At 39.0% G+C, this 15,961-nt stretch overlaps 1 protein-coding gene across 1 annotated transcript; it reads right to left on the minus strand.

Moving 5' to 3' along the window:
* Window positions 1-1,147: 1,147 nt before the first annotated feature.
* LOC102309214 (secreted frizzled-related protein 1) lies at window positions 1,148-13,978 on the minus strand. Its single transcript, XM_005951769.3, has 3 exons — window positions 13,269-13,978; window positions 10,243-10,323; window positions 1,148-3,189 (listed from the first exon to the last, which is right to left on the minus strand). Exons 1-3 carry the CDS (start codon window positions 13,771-13,773, stop codon window positions 2,864-2,866), a joined length of 912 nt encoding a protein of 303 aa, XP_005951831.1. The 5' UTR covers window positions 13,774-13,978; the 3' UTR covers window positions 1,148-2,863.
* Window positions 13,979-15,961: the final 1,983 nt, after the last annotated feature.

The raw sequence follows: 15,961 nt of genomic DNA on the forward strand, positions 1-15,961 counted from the left end.
TTAACAAGCGTTTTTATTAACAGAATGGTTTCATGTTTTGCAGTTTATACATGTTGTACTGACACGATGAATTTCAATTCTGAAAAGCATTTATATTAAAATATTTATCAATGGGCTGCTGAGATCTACTGCTTGTCTTTTTAAAAGGGCAGCTTCTGTGACTCTTGCATTAGAAAGTCATAGCTGTTCAACTACAGACACTTGATTAGACAGTGCTGCCCTTTGGTTAAGAAAGCATTACAGTTCACCATCAACATGAGCTTTTAATGATGCATAACTCGGGACTGGCATTTACACTCAACATACCAACACACCAACAGCCCATGAAACCCACAATAAACCTGGATTCAAAGCCACCCAGACAAGAGTTTAACATCACTGGAGAAGTGGTGGGAGTAAAAACATGCATGCGTCAGAGATCCTCTGGCATGGAGATCTGGCAACGCGATGCTTTATCTTTCCATAAAGCATGCAAATGTTAGATTGACACGGCCCTGTTTGACATGTCAAGGCAGAAGCCAGTTGTTCTGGCAGTGTCACACATCGTGCACAAAGAGCAAAATAACATCTTACATAAAGATATGAGACTGTTGTGTATCTGAAAGAAAGTTTTAAAAACAACAAGTGTTTACATGTAGTAAAGATGTAGCTTTGAGAAAGTAATTTTTTTTCCCAATATTTTAGATTTTCACTCAGACTTTGGTTATATTTATTTACACTTCACTTAGTGGTATGACTGACAGTGTTCTATTTGGCATTATATAAAAGCATTTTGCAATGTATGAAGCTGTCACTGGGACAAAAACAAGACTGTCTACTTTGCCCCAGCAGGTTCGTTACTCATCAGTTACTGTATCATAATTGGATTACCTAAATAACTGAAACTAGAAGGCTGTAACACAGTAATTTTACACATACGTTCCATGTGAGAGGTGCTTTAAGCAAGAATTACAACATCTTTGAGTCCGTGAAATTTCATCCGATAGCAAATACGGCTCTGCTGTCTCCACTCTTTCATATGCTCTCTTTTTTTTACGATTGTAACTCACTTAACAAATTCACTATAGACGCTGTGCATAATGTCATGTGCACATTGCTTGTGAGTTGGCTGACATGTTAGATATAATACAGCTTCTGGTCATTTTGAAAAAAAAAAAACATCTGTATTTCCCAACTGGCTGCTGGTTGTTGCTAGGTGAAATAGTTACAAAAAAGGTGCTTCATCTTAGCCCTTTTTGTGATTGCTTTTGTCACTAGCAGATTGCCTTAGTCACCTCTAGTTTGCATGATAGACAGCAACTTTTCTGTAAGAAGAAAGAAAATCTATCTGAAAATACAAAAAGGTTACCTGTTAATTTCACTTAATAACTACTTAGCCAACTTGGCTGGGGTGGCAATGCGATTTAAATAATCTGTTTCTTGAGAGACTCAAATTTTAAACAAATTTAACCTAAATCTTTCACTGGATGATAACACTGGAGGAATGTCAGTATTCATATTTTAGTAACAACGTGAAACCAAGAATTTCAATTTTAAAGATATTTTACTGAACCAAGTTTTGGTCCAACCACCAGAAAGAAAATGAATGACAAAAAACAATCAAGAAAATAATCTCGGCAACACATTTAGGTTTTTTTTGTTTTTTATACATTTATGTAAAATTTGTATGTACATGTAATAGGCAACAATGTACTGCTGACATTCCAATTTGCAATAATAGAGTGCTGAAAATGAAACATGAGCAGAACAAACAAGAAAAACAGAATTGCCAATACTTGCTCTTTGATAAGTTTTGCAAAACTGTACGACTACAAGGCGTATTCCATGACCAAAGAATAATGAATACTGCAGACTAAACGTATATCAACATAAGAAGAAATATTAAAAAAAGGCAAAATCAAGTAATCTGCCACCCAGGCTTACAAATTACTCTGTGATTGGTGTTAATGCTTCTCTTATGGATTTCAAACAACAATGTTTAATGATGAAATGAATGAGCTTCAGAGAAATGTTCATAACTGCTGATAGTGCAGTCTTCAGTTAGACAGAATAATCATGGCAGCATATTCAGACTTCTGTCAATAAGTTATTCTACAACAAACCTTTATTGGCTTTTAAAGTTTAAAATACACTGATTTTAAGAGTTTCTTTATGATCAGAAAGAGCCATTTTATAAAAGGCTGTTGGATGTATTTATAACAGTTAGCCAGCAGATTGTTAGCCTACATTAATACAAAGCCTTAAAGTAAAAGGGAACAGCTAGCTTGACTCTACCCCTGTTTAAAATAATACATTTTATTTGTAATACACAGAAAACTCAATGTAAAATGACAGTTTATGCTTTCTTTTATTAAAAGGTTTAGACAGAGACAAGCTAGCAGTTTCCTTCTTGCTGAGCTAACACTTTTTCTTCTTCCTTTAAAAAAAAAAAAAGGGGTAAGCTAACAGTTTACTGGCTTTAGCTTCAAATTTACACACACAAAAACACATTCTTGGAAAGTGGTGTTAGACTTCTCCTCTAATTGCTAGCAAAAAAAAGAAGTATGTATATTTTCCCAAAATGCACAACAAATCCACAGACCTTTTGAGAAAGCATGTGAATGAAGTATCTATATACTGGAAATGATTTCAGCAAGGTAGGGCTTTTACTACAATGTCCTTTTAAGTTGAAGCGGGGAAAAAAAGAAAACTCAACCCTGTCGTCACATCTTCAACATAACACGACAGACATTCCACAGTATCGGCTATCTGCAAATGTACAAAGACATAAAGATATATTAAGAGAACAACAGAAAGTTTGGGAATGCTTGTGCAAGTTCATATGTATGATGAGATGCAACCAGTGATGAAGGGGCAGGTCACATTATTTGAAAACATTCTCAAATATGGGACATTTGTAGGTCTTCATTTTTTTGATGGCATTTTTGAATTCTCTGCTGGACTTGTTCCACTTGTGGATGCCTGTGAGGAGGTACTGCTTATCAACCTTGCGGCCCATGATTAGATACTGGTTTCCCAAGTTGTCCAGCTGCTGGCAGGGGCAGTCAGCACCATTCTTCAAGTACAACACTAACTTCTTTGTGTCCTTCTTCTTCAGGTTTCCCGTTTTCAACATCTTCTTCTTCTTCTGCAGGATCACCTTACGGTCCGTGTTTTCTCGCTTTACCTCCTTGATCTTGGCCTTGAAAGCTGTGGGCGGAGGAACAACAGAAAGATGAGTTTACTCTAAAATGTGAATGTCATTTTGAACTCAACGTGTTGTACAGTGCTGCGTCTGACAGCTCCTGGTAGTGTAGTGCACTAGTAAAATTAATCATCATGAAGGATATTAGGCAGGTCAGTCTCCCGTGATCAGATATAAGGAAACATACCACTACGGTTCCCCATCCTTTACAGATGATTCTTAATCATTTTTACCTCATATACACAACTAATTTTTCCAACTGAGAACCATTAAAATTCAAGGAATCAAACCCATAAAAAAAATCATTGTACTCTTTACAGTACAATGATAGAATGAGTGTAATATTAAACTTTAAGAGAATGTTTTCGGTGCTTTAAACTTGCACTTTCAATTTGCAAAACATGACTTCCTGTTGTATAGAAGTATATGGGAAAATACTTTTTATTTGACATTAATAAAAAACTCTTGTTGAATCAGTTATAGTCTCAATCGCTGCCACACTTAATACAATATGAAGTACGCTACCACACTCTTAACATTGCCAAAGTAGCAATGTTTATTTTAGTGGTAGCACTTATAACATACTTGCTAAGTAAAAGTGGTCTATGTACATCATGGGCCCATTATTCAAATCAACTATTGAACAGTGTGGCAGTAAGACTAATAATGGGAATAATCAGTAAGAATGAGGTTAAAAAGTCGTGTGAAGCGCACGACTGCTAAAGCACAAAAATGTGTGTTTTATTTCAGAATGCATACACAATCAAAGTACATTCATAATCTTAATACTATTGGTGGCTCAGGTCAACAGTATTCCACAATAACATGGATTAATGACGAATAGCTAGCCAAGATACCGCCTTATACAATTTGCTGTTTACTCATGTTTGATTAAAAATTGGATCACTGTTTATTAATAATACATAAGTAATTTAATTAACATAGACTGAAACTCATTTTCCCACAAACAGTGCATTGTTGCAAATCCTGTTCATGCAAAAGAACTTATCCATGATCCTCTTAATTCTTGGGTTTAGCCTAATACTAATAAATAATGCGGTATGTTTTTTCAGTGACTTCTGATGTTCAAAGACCAAATCCAATTACGGACAAAGCCACTTAATTTTTCTGCTTTTCACGACATAACAAACAAACAAACAAAGCACAAATAAATTCTCAGGAATACTGCGCTGGGATTCCAGCTTGTCAATAGTGAACCACATAGGGTTAGGGTTAGGCTACATTTTAGCCACATGGTGAACAACCAATGTTTCAGAAACTAGATGTTCCCTTAAAATCCAGCCTCTTACCTGCACATCACAAACACATCACTAGTGACCTGGCGGATGTTACGAGGTTAAGGTGTAAATAAAGACAAAGCACATATCTTTATCACAATTAGCAATGCAATATAATTTTTTTTCACCTTCATTTAAGTCCAAGTATGTTTTTCAGATTGACCAAAATACCCCTGATCTTTCACTAAACTCTATTTAACCTTCTAATCTCTGAGTTTCCTCTGAAACAGAGCACGAGTTGGACTTTGGTGGTCCAAATGTCCATAACCCCCCCCCCACACACACACACACATTATGACCTGTCATATAGTATATCTAGGTGCATTATGTCTGACTTAACTGACATTTGTGTCAGGATAAATTGCGATCAAGCTGGGAATAAAGCCTTGTGACCTTCAGTAGCGGAACAGCCTGACCAAGCATTTCCCCACTCCAGTAAGAAGAGAACAAACTTAGGCTTCAATCTAATTTTCTCCACGATTTTAAACACCAGATCACTTGCTTTTTTACAGAATTATAGTAGACAGAAAAACCTGTACTGGATCCTTGCTCTCCAGTTGCACTCGTATTGCTAATTGCTAATTAAAGTGTTGAAAAATAAATAAATAAATAAAGAGCCTCCCCTGTATTAACAGTGCACATGGTACGGATTAAGACTTATCCCCCGTCAAACAGTCTCTGTGAGGGGGCTTAGTGTTCAGAGAAGTCAAAATGCAGCGGTCATAATTAGTGTGTAATAAAAGAAAAGGTCTGGCCCACCACTGAAAGGACTTCATCTTGATAAATCCTCCAACCTCGATAATCCTTTAACGCCCTGAACTTTCTTTGCACCTCGCGTTGTTTGAGGGCTTAATCTCTTCAGCAGCAGAATACAATAAGACGTTCAAATGATCAAATAACTGACAACAGTGTTTCTTTTCTCATGGTCAGTGAAACTGCCCTTGTTTGTGTTTCTTCCTACATTAGTTTTTAAAATATTTTCAATTTTTAAAGTTACCAAACAAAAAAATAAATTCATCTTATACAGTGAGCAAAAGAAAGAAAAGAAAAGAGAAGATAGCCTTTCTGTGAGAAAGCATTTCTCAAATCTGCCCACTTAATTCTTATGTCATAACCTATAATATTAGCATATTAACTGTAAAACAGCTATGAATATGTTCACACTGACGTGACCGTGTTTTCAGAAGCCCTTCCTGGATCAGAAGATCAAACAATGCTCTTAGATGCATTTTGGCCTTACAGTTTTCCTGTGACAAGATATTTATTTGAGTAAGACTTTTGGGTAAAAGTCCACTGTCAATTAGTTGGATGTTGAGAGATTAAAGTTACTGTCACTAATTATTTTCCTACTCCAGTGTCAAGGTATTAACCCACCAGTTTTACAGTGTAAAAAAACCCCCCAAAAGGTCAGAACTAGTACACATATGCAGCTTATAACAAGGGTTTTCATTTTTAGGAGTCAAAAATAGACGATTCTTTAAATAAAATGGGAACGTCTTCAGTGGAATCAAATATATGTGCATGCTGCACCTTTGTTACAGTACAAAAGTTAAAAGGAAGATATACTGTCAGTGATTTGGATGCTTTTACGCATGCCAGCACACTAAAATAAAATGACTTCTATTGTAAGATTTCTTTTTGTGATGTTGTCTCTGAAACCTGACTCGATTACCTCTGCTGGGTCAGATGTATTAATGGGATCCTTAAGTGCCCAACGTGTCATAAACCCAGCAGGAGGGCGAGCAGTGCTCCTCATTCACAATAATGGCAAGTGGTCCAAGCTAGACTGAACAGTCATCCAGCACAGGAATGCCCTGTTGTTTATCACATCAGCAAAGGGAGGGAGCAATTCGGAAAAGGACAAAGTGAACAGTTGGAAGCCGAGGAGATTTAATTGAAGGGCTTCTGGAGGTTTTGGGACAATGAGGTACCATAAAACCTTAAGCACTGAGAAAAATTGCAGTGGGAAGAAAAAGCTGATGTTGTGATGATGTTTGAAATCATTTACAGCTGAGTGCGGCAAATAGGACGTGTGTGCATAAATACATGCCCAACAGCTATATTAATCATGAGGATTTCAGGGAAATAAGCGATATTTGTCCTCACCAGGGAAACCTGTTACTCGTTCTTCTAACTCTGATGCATTAGCTCAACAACACACAACTTACAGCCATCCTTCCTCCTGTGCCAGAAAAACTCCACATCCAGGGGCCACAAGTCAAAAGTTTCACCACAGAATTCTCCACTTTTATGAAACCACATGGAAAAATCAAACATGCTCAATTTAAATGCTGGGAAGCACTGCAGTGCAATGCATGATAGACACTATTTTTGGCCTCTTTCATTTTGCAGCTTCAAGTAAATGAGATGGACAAAAATTCTAATTCACTGCTAGGTTGAGTTTTTTTTTTTTTTTAATGAACACATGATTGGTCCACGCAGATTAACAAAGGCTTCAGTCTCTGGTTCATCCCTCAAGCCCCTCTATGGTTTTCCATCCCTGTGTTCCACTGAGAAAAGCAAAGAAATCCATCACATCTATTTTTGCAGTCTTCTCCAAACAAAACAGGCTTGGATTTAAGACGCTGCCTTGTTAAAGTTTACTGTCCAAATATTTTTTTTGGAACTCAAGAAAGATATCGGGATGACCTTGTGGGATAAAACACATAATGATTAAAGCGTGGGATATTTCCATCTGCACATTTTCCTTTTTGCTCAAGACAAGGCATTAACTCATCTTTAGCTTCTGCTGTTTAGCTGCTGTTGGATATATTTATAGCATTTCTCTCCAGACCAAAACTGAATTCCGTTGGCCTGCTGAAAAAAAAAATTAACAAACAAATCTTTGGCAAGCTGCAGCGCTGTGTCGTGTCAGGCTACGCATTAGTCGTTTACCCGCCACAATCGAGCCATACTGAAGCAATAGAGAAGTTTGTTGCATTCCAGACTATGTCCCTCCCTCGCAGGGTCAACACAAGCAACAAGGTCTCATCCTCAGCCTGACACTAAATCTGTCTGTGTATCCTCATATGTCAGCTGGTTAGGTGACTTATGACAAGCAAGCAAAACAACATCTGTCTTCATCCAAGATGAAACAAGCCAATAATGCAGCCCGCTCCCTTGGCAAACCGGGACGCAGACTCAAAGGGGCAAGTCTCATCACCGCAGCATAAACACCGATGCAATTTGTTAAACAAATGTAACTTTAAACTTTTTCTTGAGAACTGGAAGAATGTGTGTTTTCGATGTGCGTCCAGTCTATGTTTGCTTAGCCTGGCACCTGGAATTCATGCTGCCACAAGCTTTGGTGAATAAAAGATGAAAGTAGAACAACTTGCATCTTGTGTGCATCATGTGTGTATTATTTCTGAACGTTCTCATGTCTGCAGTTCAATCTGTGTTTGTGTTATTAATTGAACTCAAAGCTTTCAATTTCCTTTTTTTAAGTACATATGGTTTATACTGGATTCCTCATGTAAGACCTCCAAATTTCCACAATTAAAACAAGTGCCCTCATCAGCTTAAGATCGTCCTTCCTTCCTGTTTTTTTTTAATGTTGTTTTCCATTCAAGTTGGACTGGGGATCCTCTAATGAAAAGAATGTGTGAAGCTGGCTGCAGCAGATTCTGAGCCATCTCTTAATATTTCCAAATAGGCTCTGACGTGTTCAAAACCCACTTCCAAATCCCCTTCAGAATATGTCTTTAGATTTGATAATGTTCCAAAAGAACATTTCTGGTACGACCTCAGAACATGACTGCAGAGCTGAAGAATGGCCTTTCAAAATGAACAACATCCTTCTAAAACTGATCTTCTGATCATCACCAAGCTTTTGATCTTACAACTACTCTTAAAGTACAAAGTTGACATATTAAATGCAGAAAATAAGAAATTGTGTTGTCTTTCAGCCGGAAACATGTTTTACAAAGTTGAGAAAAGGTCAACAAAAGACAGGAAAAGTTGTGTAATGGCAAAGAACCCTCAAGGTGGAACATGAGACACTGACTTAACTGTCAATACTAGATTCAGTTGGCGTAAGAAAGAACATCCCTGAATGGGTTTCTTGAAATTCAGATGGGAAGACGGAGAGCACTTCTCCCTTAAAAGATTAGATTCGTGGGAAAAATAGCTCCACAATTTAAAATTTTCTCAACCTAACATTGTGAAACATTTGGAGATTTCATATCTTTGGTATGCAATATGACTGAAAGATTAAAAGTATCTAGAAGAATCCCAATAAACAAGGAACAAGGCCAAAAATTGGCAGTTGAACTATTCCGTCAGCCATTCAGTTGAGAATAGCCGTGAATTTTAGATCCTCGGGAAGCAATGCATTTAAAACAGCAAGTTCTCTGGCAGAAATCACCACACAGGCTCATTTCTGAAAACCTTTGTAAGGAAACACAGTCCGTCACTGTGTCCATAAATGCAAGTTGAAACTAGCTAGTAATTCTCTGCATTCTGTTTTCACTCAGATCTTATTCTGACCAAAAACGGTGATACCAATCAGGCTTCTACTCACTTCATATTTATGGGGAAAAAAAACATAAAAAACCCATGCACTACTAGGAATGGCATTTAAGGAGCGACCCATTTTTGTTGGAAACAGGTTTGTATTTGGGAAATCACCTAACAACCTGAACTAAAAATTTTAAATCCATAAAGCTAACACTAAAGTAAACACGAGCATTTTTTTTAACATCTGAATAAAATCCAATGCTTTGCATGTAGCAAATAATTACGTGTGTTAATTCTCATTTACCCAATAATTCTGTGTTGCAATTCTCCAACAATAACCCAGCAGGGTTTCCTGCATTGTATTAAGTTGTGGCCTGTGCACTGGAGTTTTACAACTACAGCAATTAAGCTTGCTAATGGTTCTTGTTAGCCTACCCTTCCAGTTGACCATTTGTAGATTTAAAATAACAGTTTGAGAAAAAGCTATAGATGAATAGAATGCTAAAATTCTATTAAAAAAAACAAAACAAACAAACAGACAAATGTTGGAGAGCAAGTTTTCAGAACACCTATCACTCTTGAATGCTAACCAGGATATTAGTTGTGCTTCTGAGTGGAAATTTCTTGTTGAAAGTGATACCACGTATTAAATAGAATATTTATTAGCCTATATTAGCTTAGATGTATGAACTATTTCACTCAAAGACCTTCCAGCTCAGTTAGATTTTATTACCATAGAACCAGTTCACTAGAACAGCTACCTCGGCTCTTTATATTACAAGATAACAGTTGCAGAATATTAACACAAGTCAAACACCCAATGTCAGTCAACACAATGAGAAACAAATTCTTACCTTTTTCCATGAAGAAATGGTATTAGCATTTAAGAATTGTTTTTGGAGATGGTTTATCATTAACTTTTTTTTCCATTTAGGATATGAAGAAGGTAATCTGTAACATCAGTCAGCCCAGACAACAGAACAAACATCCCAGTTTACAACTGCAAAGACCTGCCACTTAAAGACTTCAATGACCCCAATTCATTAGTCACAGAACATCATGGTCCACCAGACCAGACAGGGATAGTATATCTAACCAAGAGATAAAACGTCACATTAAATTGAACTGCCAAATATGACCAAGTACCGCCAGGACACAGTGTACTATGGGGGGAAAATTAAAAGTTGCACACTTTATAAAACTTTATGAACTTTGAAGATGGGAAATACAGTAAAGAGTTCTTTTGATTTTATGCAGTGCATCTGACTGTCTGTGTTTTGTGGGTGTTGGGATGCTGCTTACCAAACTCGCTGGCACACATGTGCTCTAGAATGGTGTCTGTTTTCATTTCGTTGTCACATGGAGGGCAGATGGGAGAGTAACCTGTGGATGAAAACACACACACACAAAAAACAAAGAAACAATTGGACAAGAAATCGGTGCAAATAGAAGACAAAATGTCAAATGGAATTTATGTTGCCCGTTTGGTGACCAGGTCAGGAGTGCTCATATTCAACTTCAGTCAGTTATCCTGCAGACTTCTACGCATCTTAACATCTCTGAGCATGCACAGATCCTGTTTACTGTCAGTAGTCAGTCACCTACTCCCTTGGGTTTCGTACACTCTGATGACCTGATGTCAGTGAGTAATGCCTCAAGCTTTTATAGCCAGCTGTAACTAAGAGCTGCAGTAAACGCTCTTCTTTACTTTTTGCTACACTAAGGCAGTTTTCAAAATGCATCTGCTCAACACTCATCTATACACCTTTAAAAAAGTATTAGAAATATGGAAGGAATAAATGGTAAAGATATTCAATTCAACCTTAAAAGAATGTTCTGAGATTCCAGAGTTTAAAAAGGGGGCTTTGAGTGTAGAGGTGTATAATAGCCAGCTCAAAGACAAAAATCCCAAAAGAGCCAAAAAGTGTTTTTGCCAAAAAGTAACTCAGTTGAGGCATATCTGCGAACTTTTTACTGACACAATTTTTCAATTTTTTTGGATACCACAAACGATCGTTTCATGCCAAACAGCTGAGCCGACCTTCCAAACAAACTTGGACCTGCATTGCGATCGCAGCGTCCTTGCAACATTAACCCCGACTACACTGCGGTGTCCCACTGTGGGCCTGGATCGATCAACCAAAGGGGAAGGTAACAGCACTCTACTCTCTTCCAGTTGTCCATTTACATGTGTTTAACGAATGCTTGTGAAAGCATCGCTCGGGTGTGAAGAGCTTGTGAAAACAGACAATGTTTACAGAGTCACTGGGTCCCTTTGCCTCTGAGCGCCTGGTTCATCTTTAAATCACTTATCACGGGTCCCTATGCTGCAGTATTCAAGCACTGTTAGCTGGCCTCTATTAACAATCATTAACAGCTGAGGAGATTAGCTTGCCTCTGTTAATGTTTATCACCCTGAAGATCAGATACTGAGAGACTCTCCAGAAAACAAAACTCTGAGTAGCTGAGCTTCAGCCGACCTGTGGGAACAGGCTGGCTTTATTTAACCCCAGTGCTGACAAATGATAACAGGTGAAGTCTGGAGAGCATGGAGCTCTGTGTGGTCCCCTCGTCTTACCTTGAAAAAGGAGTCTTTTTCAGAAAAACAGGCCTCCATCCATACCACTATGTCAGTCAGCAACAACCCCCCCGACAAAACACACACTCACAAACACGTTCCTTCTCCCCCCAAAGATACAGTGAGCTCTGTGTTATCGCAGGAAGATCCACAGTCCCTCCATTTATGGCCAACATGTTCAGTAAGGGGCTTTAGATTGAAATATAAGTAGAGGCCCCACCCCTTTAACTTTATGGTTCAAGTGAATGAGGCAGTTGTAGTCCCTCCACCCCCACCCCTCGGCGTACACCTCACCTCGCCTGAGCAACCGATAGAGAACCTGGCACTGCAGCCTTGCTCTCAGCTTTATCATCCAGAGAATTGTTATTTTCTGCGATTTTTATGGGCTTCTCTGGCATTTCTCAACTTGGCTTGCAGAGGTTAGTGCTGGAAGACAGTTTTGCTGGACTAATGCTATTGCCCTCTACAACCCCATTTGCTGATGCAGCGTCTTGGGGAATCTGCACCAAAGCACCCATTAGTGATAGATGATAGGGGTAAAAGAATGTCCTTGGGAGCTCTGTTTACAAACCGCCCTCCCGACGTCAACTTGGACGCCGATTTTCCAGATCTCCATCTTTTCATCAGATGCACAACATTTGCCAGAGCACAGGGCTTAAATATATTAAGGTATTCACATTTTTTTTCCCCCAACCTTTTTATTCTTTGTTTTTTTGCTGCTTGACTTCCTCCCAGCATTGTCCTCCAGTTCAGCGAACACCTTGAAATAAATGACTAACATCTGTTTGAGCTTTTGCAATATTACAACATCACTCGTTGTCAATAGCAAGCAACTTCACCTGCACATTAAAGCCAGGGGATTATAGAGTGAAAGGAAAACGTAAACGTGATAGACTTTCTTTAAAAAACATGAGGGGTGGTGGGTGTTAAAACAGGATCAAATCCAGGTTTTCATGGCTGAATTTGCTCCCCCAAAAGGTCGCATTTGCTTTGTTTGTGCTCGGATTTGCATCTGCAAACACACTTTTCACCCCTGAAACAACAGTTGCATGCCCATTTAACTGCACTGGTGTTGTCTTTTACACGGTGGCAAAAGTGCTGGCTGTTTGTTTTCTAAGTGAGCAAGTTAGTCAGGGTTAGGTAGTTAATACTATATGAAGAAATTGGAACTGATTCAAAGAATGAATATTTATTCATCAAGCTACACTGCAAAATATCTCGTTTTCAACTTCTTCCTTATGAGACAACTTGGAGATTGTTTTCTTTCACTGGAATTTTAAGGGAATGCCTTTAAAAAAATTTAATATAAACCCCTCACCTGAACTCTTTATTTAAACATCCGTCCTCTTCCGCTTACCCTTATCAGGGTTGCAGGGGTAATATATTATTTATACAAAATATATAAATATATATATAAAAAAGTATTATTGTCTTAAAAGGTTTTCAACTTTATATTGAAGTTTGACTTCAAATTTCTACATTTAAATTTCACCTTGAGAAAGCTTGTTCATTTAACAAAAATAAATAAATAAATAAATAAATAAATCATACAGACAACATGTTAATAAACCTTTTAAATGGCAGGTTTATGCCCAGGAAATATTCAGCTATTAATTTGCATATTTCCTTGTCAAACATTTATTCACAAATATACAGTGTGTGTGTGTGTGTGTGTGTGTGTGTGTGTGTGTGTGTGTGTGTGTGTGTGTGTGCGTGTTTGACCTTTTGAAGTTGCTGTTAGGCGAGTTACCTGTGGGTTTTGTAACCTCCGTGGCGTTGGGTGTCGTCATGGCAATGCACACTTCACCTTCGGGAAACTTGCCACAGGTGAGCATCTCCGGCCAGGGGAAGCCGAAGGCCTCCATGATGGGGGCGCAGCCGTCCCTCACGGCCTCGCACATCCAGCGGCACGGGTAGATCGGCCGCTCCAGGCACACGGGAGCAAAGAGCGAACACAGGAAGACCTGCGTGTCCGGGTGGCAGTTCTTGTGCACCAGAGGCACCCAGCTGCTGGCCTGCTGCTTCACCTCGGCCATGGTCTCGTGCTCCAGCAGGTTGGGCAGCATCATCCGGTTGTAGCCCACGTTGTGACAGAGCCGCAGGTCGTCCGGAATGTCCACGCACTGGGGCGACTTGCCGTAGACGTGCGTATTCCAGGGCAAGTACTCGTACTCTGACGCCCTGCACCCTGACAGGAGTGCCACCGTCACCAGCAGCCGGAACATCCTGCAGAAGCACTCACAAGTAGAGCTCATGATGTGTCTTTGCAGCCACTGAATGATTGCTAACCGGAGTGCCAGGCAACACTCAGTTCATGAAGAAACGCACAGCGACAGCGACGCAGGAGAAAGGCGCTCTGCAATAAGTCCACTGTCTCCTCTGGCTGTAGTCCCGCTGCTGGGCTGCGTGCGGCTCCTGCGAGAGTTTGGGGAGGTAATGCGCTGAGACTGTGCGGTGCTCGGAAACAAGAGGGGGTTGTAAAGTGCGCTCTGACCAATCGGAGCGCGTCTGCGCCTTTTGGCACTCGGCTGTCAGTCAAAGCGCTTAATGACCGCGTGTGTAAAAACTCTCCGGGAGACTCCCCAGCGTTCCCTTTGCGCTTCATTTGTCGATATAAAGTAATAATAATAAATATATTTGGATATGTGCGCATAAACTGGGAATACTTTCAGACTGACTGGGGTGTAGGAATAAGCTCGATTAGAAGTCGCACAGCTTTAAAGTGTGACACTGGGTACTTCACGGCTTTGTTTTATGCCTGTAACAAGAACGTGGTGCAGGGAACAACACGAGCCCCTCGCATCCCCGAATGTGAGGAAATCCTGATTTCATTCATATTAAATAAAGAAGCTCTATAAGCTTGTTGCCATCAGCTGTTACTGTACGGAGGCCTGAAACAGCCTAAACGCAGAAACAACTCCAAATGCATTTCCTTTCTTTTATTTTCATCTATTGTTATTTTCCTTTCATTTTTACACCTGTACATATTTACGTATTCATTGTTGTATTTTTTTTAACTCATTTATTCTTTTGGCAATTTATGTTCTTCCATATAATGGAGCACAAACCCAGATCATCTCCTAAAGCATATCCACTGTAATGCCTGTCTGATGCACTCATTATTTGGTTCAGAAAATATGATAGACAAATAAAAAAAATCGACTTTTATAACTTTATTGAAGAAACATGACAGTTTTGGGTGTCATCTTTGACTCAGCAAAAACTCAGCAAAAAATAACACTAATTATTATTATTATTACTTTATATCACTTTATTCTTACTTTATATCACTTTATTTCCTTGAAGGTTGAAGTTTCTTTGAGGATTTTGAATTTAAGAGTCTGAGCCAAGACTTAGTGAGTAATAATAATGATAATAATAACACTTATTTAGAGGTTTTCTTTTAATTCCACTGCTTCTAAAATGTCCTGCAGAGAACACGCCTAGGCACCGAGGATAAGAAGCCTCCCAAGTAAAGACAGGAAATAGTGTTTTCATTCATAATAATTATCTCTGCAGGAGAAAGGTTCTGAAGGAAAATACCCGATAAGCTGCCTCTGGGAGTTCTTGGGTACATTAACTTATCAAATGGGGAGCTGATGATTTAACCTTAGCAGTCCAATTAGTCCCCTAAACCATCCAATGTACCGTGGGCGGTACGTCCGACTGCTAACAGGTTTTAATACTGCTTTGTTTGTGCTTGTTGTACTTGCAACCTGCTGGGGAACACTTTCCTTATCCAGCTCAGTTTAACACTTGAGGCTAAAGTCAATTTGCTGAGCCCCAAGTGTCCATCTCCTCCCTCCTCCCGGCCTGCCCATATCCAATGATAAGGGCAAAGGTGTGAAATCCCTCTATTTAAATGGAGGTCAATTTACATTCCATTGTGATGTTAACAGCCCTTGTAGAGCAAGAGGAAAAAGAAAACAGAGGATTTAATTTGATTTTAAGTGTGCACATAGCAAACAGAGGCCTTTGAGAGGAACGGCCTAGTTGAACTTATAGAATAAATGTGTTTTACAGCTGTCTCTGCTGCAAGAGACGCCGCTCACCTAGACATTTTCCTCTCATTGAACTGAGGCCAAGAGAAAATGTTCTGCAACAGCACGCAGAATGTTTAGTACATCATGTGCAGGATGGATGGACAGTGACAGATGGTACCACTTTAAAGAAAAAACACGATTTACTGGGTGCAAAAGCTGAAATGAAAAATAAAGATGTTGAAAGAAAACTGTAAATCATCTCAGAGTTATAATCAAATCAGAAATAATCCAACTTCAGATTGCTCATGAGTTAAATTATCCATTAACTCAGACCTCTGTGCTGCAATCTGCATGCCAGAGTGGTGATGTGTGCTCAAAAGAAGGCCAAGTGATTCTCTGAAGCACTTTAAAGATGACACCTCAGTTAACATTTTAAATTAATGGTGAAGGTTTAACAAGC

This window comes from Haplochromis burtoni, unplaced genomic scaffold (genome assembly GCF_018398535.1).
Source record: "Haplochromis burtoni strain Fernald_Lab_line unplaced genomic scaffold, NCSU_Asbu1 Contig_1121, whole genome shotgun sequence".
In the NCBI taxonomy this organism is placed as follows: Eukaryota; Metazoa; Chordata; class Actinopteri; order Cichliformes; family Cichlidae; genus Haplochromis; species Haplochromis burtoni.